Source organism: Amborella trichopoda, chromosome 6 (assembly GCF_054954075.1).
Source record: "Amborella trichopoda isolate Santa Cruz 75 chromosome 6, AtrichopodaSantaCruz75HAP2 v2.0, whole genome shotgun sequence".
Classification (NCBI taxonomy): Eukaryota; Viridiplantae; Streptophyta; class Magnoliopsida; order Amborellales; family Amborellaceae; genus Amborella; species Amborella trichopoda.
Genome location: NC_142341.1, coordinates 53208749 through 53215514, shown reverse-complemented (window position 1 = coordinate 53215514; position 6766 = coordinate 53208749). Strand labels below are relative to the sequence as shown.

General features: G+C 38.3%; 1 protein-coding gene across 2 annotated transcripts; it reads left to right on the top strand.

Moving 5' to 3' along the window:
* Positions 1–470: 470 nt before the first annotated feature.
* On the top strand, positions 471–5867 carry LOC18448544 (elongation factor 1-alpha). Of its 2 annotated transcripts, none has more exons than XM_006858605.4 (4): positions 471–543; positions 2740–3219; positions 3815–4345; positions 5145–5867. In XM_006858605.4, the coding sequence occupies exons 2-4, from the start codon at positions 2758–2760 to the stop codon at positions 5493–5495; spliced, it is 1344 nt and encodes a 447-aa protein (XP_006858667.1). In that variant the 5' UTR covers positions 471–543; positions 2740–2757; the 3' UTR covers positions 5496–5867. The 2 variants fall into 2 exon arrangements, with proteins under 2 accessions (XP_006858667.1, XP_011628674.1); XM_011630372.3 differs by having other exon boundaries at positions 471–577.
* Positions 5868–6766: the final 899 nt, after the last annotated feature.

Sequence of the window (6766 nt, the reverse complement as noted above, 5' to 3'; positions counted from 1 at the left end):
TGGTGTAAATAAGATTTATAAAAGTTAAGAGTTATTTTTTTAAGAGTAGTGCTCCTATAACCCTTCCACATCCATATGTGTAGAACCTCAAAAGATCACAAATATCTAAAAAATTATCACTTAAATGTGGGATTTGACTTTTTTAAATATCTATCTCAAGTTTAATGGTGATCATTTGAAATCTTAGATACATGGAATTGAAAATATGTAATAGTCAGTTCCCTTTTTCTAAATAGAAAAAAATTATTTGCCATAATTTTCTCTCCCAGGTTCGATAGAGGCAAGGGATGCTTTGAATTAGAGAACGGGGGCGGTTCCGTAATTTGTCAAGAACGTAACGCATAAAAAACCCTAATCCAATACGAGATCTGGACCGTTGAAGATGGAAGATCCAACGGCTAAGGAAGAAACCCTTACCGAAGCTTTGTACCAGGGTTTATAGAGCCGGCACCGTTTCCCTCATTCTCTTTGATTTTTGCTTTCTCCCTTGGGGAAGAGTTGTAGTCCTGCGTTTTCTCTCTCTCTAGCATCGGCATCGAGCAGGTGGGATGCGCTGATCTTTTCAGTTCCTTTTAGGGTTTTGTTACTCTCTCTATCTCTGGTTCATTTGTGATAATGTAAATATTGATCCGATCTATCATTTTCCTTTCGTTATCAATGGGTCCTCTCTCTCTAGTCCATGATTTTTTGTAAGCCTCTTGTCCATAATGGGATATTTATTATCATCTCTCTTCTATTTGAGAATCGAGATTGCTTTTCCTCTCTAGAAGATAGCTTGATGGTCTGATATTTGACTGTGTTATCTAGTAATCAGATGATTTGTTTGTTCAACTATACTTCTGTCGTTTACTGATTTTGGTTCGTACAGTTACAATTTTTTTTTTCTTGGCTAGATCGGTAATTTTTCATTTAGTGTTGATGATCACTTTGATCTATAGATCCTATGATCCATCAATTTTTTTTTTTTTTTTGCTTTACTTCTAAAGAATTACTTTTGCTTATTTTCTATGAACTATTTTAATATGATTTGATATGTTTAATATTATTTTAATATGATTTGAAATTATGTGGAAAGTGATTGACTTGACCACCTTATAATTTATTGTTTTTCCGAGTTTAAAATATGCCAGTAAGTAACAAGCGAAAAAAAAAAGTTGTTAAGTGGAAATTTGGCATAATTCACCTGGCTTGTTCCTTTGCCATATATTATGATACTATATTCCTCTTCAATTGATTATTAAAAATGTTCATAGTACTTCTTTGCGTCCTCTATTTTGTATAGAAAATTTGGGTTCTTTGGGTTCTGGAATTTTGAAACTTGAACTACGCTCCTGACTCTGGTTGGTTTCCAACATTTTATTCTTATTATTTTTAGAAGGTCTGTATGGCTTAGCTCCGTTCAGGACCCTAGTGAGTCCCCATCTGGAGACCCCCATTTGTGTCACTGGTACTGGTTTGTTGTCACTCATAGCCTCCTAATCCATACTAGGAATACTCGTTTTATTCTCTCTATTATAAAGATTTTGCAAAATTCAGTCATGGATAACATTCATATTCTGCTACTCCAAATAGACTATAGGAAATGAGGAGTTCAATAATAGGAATTGGATATTGGAGTTCACATTCTAAAGTGTTCATTTTCTAATGGATAAAGTAAAGGTATTCAATATCTCTGGCATGGGTTTGAATCCTATTGCATGTCACTACTCTGCGTCATGAAAATGGGTTCAGTAATTCGTTTAGGTTATGCTCTCCCCCCCTTCCCAAAAAAATATAGATTAAAGGTCTTCAATATCTTTGGCCCAGGTTTGAATCCTATTGCATGTTACTACTCTGTTTGCATCATGAAAATGGGTTTAGTAATTCATTTAGGTTTTGCTCTCCTCCCCTTCCCAAAAAAACATAGATTGAAGGTCTTCAATATCTTTGGCCGAGGTTTGAATCCTATTGCATGTCACTATTCCGTTTGCTTCATGAAAATGGGTCCAGTAATTCATTTCAGTCATGCGCTCCCCTCCTCCCCCCAAAAAAAAGAAGATAGAATGAAGGTCTTCAATATTGTTGGCCTAGGTTTGAGTCCTATTTAGTCTCTATTCACTTATGGATATTCAGCAATTGTACCTCGAACGATTTATGCTGTTGGTACCTTCAGGTGCTTCCCACTCTGTGCTCGGTATGGGTAATCTAGACTGGAGTAACTGTGGTTGACTCCAGATGAGTATGTCCTGTTAAATACCTCCTCTATTGTCTGCTGTCTTTGTTGGGTAAAACTTTGATTATTCCCTTGAACATGGCCTAATTTTTGTCCATAATGGATAAGTATCAGAAATTTGAAAGAGAACTTCACTAATCATTATGTTATATTATATTGTGGGTGAGTTCTGTTTGTTTAAGTATGCATAATTTTCCCATCAGCATGGTGATCACAATTCTATCTTATGATCTTAGATCTCATGGTCGTGGCTTCTTGGCTCCTTGGTTGTGTTGCTTTTAATTATGATTCTAGTTATTTTTTAATTGAGTTTTCTCATTTATATTGCCTTTTTCCCCTCTTTCTCTCTATATATATTTGGCTGCATGAGAGAAGTTGCATTTTTTGGTCCTGCTCATGGATGACCTATTTTGGTTATATTGCCTATTTCCCTCTCGCTATCTATCTTTTGCATGAAAAAGTTATCTTTAGCATGAAAAAGATTGCTATTCTTCTAGTTTTACTCAATGATGACCTATTTTTTGTAGGAACTTACTTGATAAAAGATGGGTAAAGAGAAGTTTCACATCAACATTGTGGTCATTGGCCATGTCGACTCTGGCAAGTCCACGACCACTGGTCACCTCATCTACAAGCTTGGAGGTATCGACAAGCGTGTGATTGAGAGGTTTGAGAAGGAGGCGGCTGAGATGAACAAGAGGTCTTTCAAGTATGCTTGGGTGCTTGACAAGCTCAAGGCTGAGCGTGAGCGTGGTATCACAATTGACATTGCCCTGTGGAAATTTGAGACCACAAAGTATTACTGCACTGTCATTGATGCCCCTGGTCATCGTGACTTTATCAAAAACATGATTACTGGGACTTCTCAGGCTGACTGTGCTGTCCTCATTATTGACTCCACCACTGGTGGTTTTGAGGCCGGTATTTCTAAGGATGGTCAGACCCGTGAGCATGCTTTGCTGGCCTTCACCCTTGGTGTCAAACAGATGATCTGTTGCTGCAACAAGGTAAATAAGCTTTGGCCATTATGGTGGTTCCTTATTGCTAGTTCCTCCTTTTTATGTGTGGCCTGCTCTTTTGTGTCTGTCATGAAAGCAGGTTTTAAATTTGTGCTTTTATGTTCTATCAATATGGAATTTTTTTGACCATATTGATTTTGGTTCCTGAGATTTTAAATTCTTTTTTATTGTTCTAGGCATTTTCATAAATCAGTGTTCGTGATTATCCATATCTTTTTTCATGGAAACTAAAGAATTTGCATCAACAATTTGGTTTTCATTGCATGGTGCTTATATGGTTCCATCAAACAATTGTTTCATTATGTTGGAAATGTATGCCAGCCATTAAACCAATGCATACAAGTTTTCATGTATGCCTGTCATTTTACAAAGCAATTTATAGGAAAAGTGAACATTTCATAACTTTGCTATGCGTGAGAGACTATTGCTCAATGCAATTTTTTAAATTAATATAGTATTGATTTTGACTTTAGGCTGAACTTAACAGTTATTGATGGTTATGTTAGATCATGTCTTTTTAGATATGAATTTATAGTAAATTGCATTTTCTAATTTTATTTAATTATTGATGTGATGATGATAGATGGATGCCACTACTCCCAAGTACTCCAAGGGCAGGTACGAAGAAATTGTGAAGGAAGTGTCCTCTTACATCAAGAAGGTTGGATACAACCCCGACAAGATCCCTTTTGTCCCCATCTCTGGGTTCGAGGGTGACAACATGATTGAGAGGTCTACCAACCTTGATTGGTACAAGGGTCCCACATTGCTCGAGGCCCTAGACCTGATCGTGGAGCCCAAGAGGCCCTCTGACAAGCCCCTCCGTCTCCCACTTCAGGATGTCTACAAGATTGGAGGAATTGGAACTGTTCCTGTGGGCCGAGTGGAGACTGGTCTTCTTAAGCCTGGTATGGTGGTCACCTTTGCCCCAACAGGGCTCACCACTGAAGTTAAGTCTGTGGAGATGCACCACGAGGCACTCCAGGAGGCTCTCCCTGGTGACAATGTGGGCTTCAACGTGAAGAATGTTGCGGTCAAGGATCTTAAGCGTGGTTTTGTTGCCTCTAACTCCAAGGATGACCCTGCTAAGGAAGCTGCAAACTTCACCTCTCAGGTATATGTTTTGTCATTATTCAACTAGTTTTCAGTATTCCATTAGTGGATAAAGCACTTTGGTTAGTTTTGAGGTTTGATTATTCGAGTTTCAAAATAGCAGGGAAAAAAATTGTATTAAGTGGATGAAAAAGGATTTTTTATGTGTTTGTTTCTGTGGATGTTGCCCTCCCTAGTGTTGGGAGGGTTGTGCCTTCCTTTTTTGTGGATTCTTTTTATGCTCTCCCTCATCAGTTGCCCTTTCAAAGTTTTAATGTGTTTCATGTTGATTGATTCTTTTTCTTTTATTTAATGGGCAGTTCTTTCACCATTTATTTTTCACCGCCATGAGGTATCCTTCATAGTCACCATTTTAATCGTTTCTCATAATTGGGTTTCTATTTAACTATTGTGGGGTTCATCCCTTTCTTTTCCTTCAGGGAATTCTAATGTGACGGGGACTTAATTTTTCATTGTGAGATCTTCTTTGTTTACATGAGAAATATTTCTTGTCAATTGGATTCCTTATAACCCTTGATTTAAACGAGGACTCTAGGTGACCCTCACTAGGGCCCTTTTGAGTCAGGAAAATACACGTCCTTCAAATAAAAAAATAAAATATTGGGAGCTAGCAATGCTCGGCTGATTCCCATGTTTTTGGTTTATGTACTTGGCACCCGGCTGAGTCCAAGCTGAACTTGCCTGGTTGTGATCCACTGCTTGTAATTTTTTTCTCCAATGGAGGATGGAGAAATGTACTTGAGGCCTCAAGAGTATTGGAATTTATGTATGATTCTTGTAACTGTTCTACTCTGTCTCAGGTTATCATCATGAACCATCCTGGCCAGATTGGAAATGGCTATGCCCCTGTTCTTGATTGCCACACCTCCCACATTGCCGTCAAGTTTGCCGAGATCCTCACCAAGATCGACAGGCGTTCTGGCAAAGAGCTCGAGAAAGAGCCTAAGTTCTTGAAGAACGGCGATGCAGGTTTTGTTAAGATGATTCCCACAAAGCCCATGGTGGTTGAGACCTTCTCTGAATACCCACCTCTCGGAAGGTTTGCCGTGAGGGACATGAGGCAGACAGTGGCTGTTGGTGTGATCAAGAGCGTCGAGAAGAAGGATCCTAGTGGTGCCAAGGTCACCAAGTCTGCTGTCAAGAAGAAGTGAATCGTGCTGGTCTTAGGACTACCTTTTGTTAATGTTCTGGTTTCATGGTTTCAGACTCCGTCTTTTTGTCTCTCTGTCTCTTTGTGTTTTGGTTTGTTGTCTGTTTCCGGCGGGCGGACAATGCAGAACTGGCGGACAATGCAGAACTGGGTGCTCGACAGGCGGTGGCATACCCAAGAGGTGCAAGGTTTCCTTCTTCCCTCCTCTTTTTCATTGGAGTAGGTGGGTAAAAAAACCTGTGCCCTTCCCTCTCATTTCTTTGTTGTCCGGGACACTCAATACATGAGTCTGTTTTGTTAGTTTTTTATTTCGTGAATAGAAGATTCGGATTTTGATGATTTTAAGATTCGAAAAGAGAATTTGGTTCGTAAATTGTTGGAATCCCCTGATTTGGATTCAATCCCAATAGGGATCTCGATCGCCAATTCAAGGTACACCCCCTTGATCACTGACCGACTCAAGAAGTAATCGAGTCAGATCAGGCTAAAACTGGGTTCATTCTGTGTCATGTTCCTGGTTTTATGTATTTAAATAAATATGGTACTCGATTGTGTGCGATCGCTCAATTAGTATATGTGGGCTTGACTTAACCGCATTCTAACTTCTGGCCACGACCATCCAACTTGGACGGTGGTGATTGATTTGTTTGAAAGTGTTGTTTCATGTCCTTCAAGTTGTGCTACCGTTTTTGTGTGCCAGGAACCTTTGCAATGGCGTTAAACCTATTCTGCCTGCCATGAAATTTGAAGCTCCACTAATAGTGCAGATTCAGCACATGAAAATGAAACAGTTCTGCCTGCCATGAAATTTGAAGCTCCACTAATAGTGCAGATTCAGCACATGAAAATGAAACAGTTTAGAAAGGGCGTTACAATATACAGCATTTAGGGTTTAAATCAAAATCCATTTCTTTAGGGTTTGCAATCCAAATCCAATTCACAAAAGCATTTTTTCTGGGTTTGAAATCCTTGATACATTTTGTTAGTGTTTGAAATTTTTTTTTAAAGTTGTAACTTTTCTTGTAGAAGGTTTGTACTTAGCAACATTGTTGTCCATATTATTTACTTATGTAGATTTAACATTATTTAGATGCCACTTGTATATATGAAAAAAGTTTATACAAGGTTGTAATTTTAAAATGTAAAATTAAAGATGCGCCTGAAAAATTCATAAAGTTTTAATGTTAAAAAACCCTCTAATTGATCATCTCGACATCGAGATGTATGAATATGGAAAAAGGAAAGAATATGGAAAAAAAGAATGATTTTGAG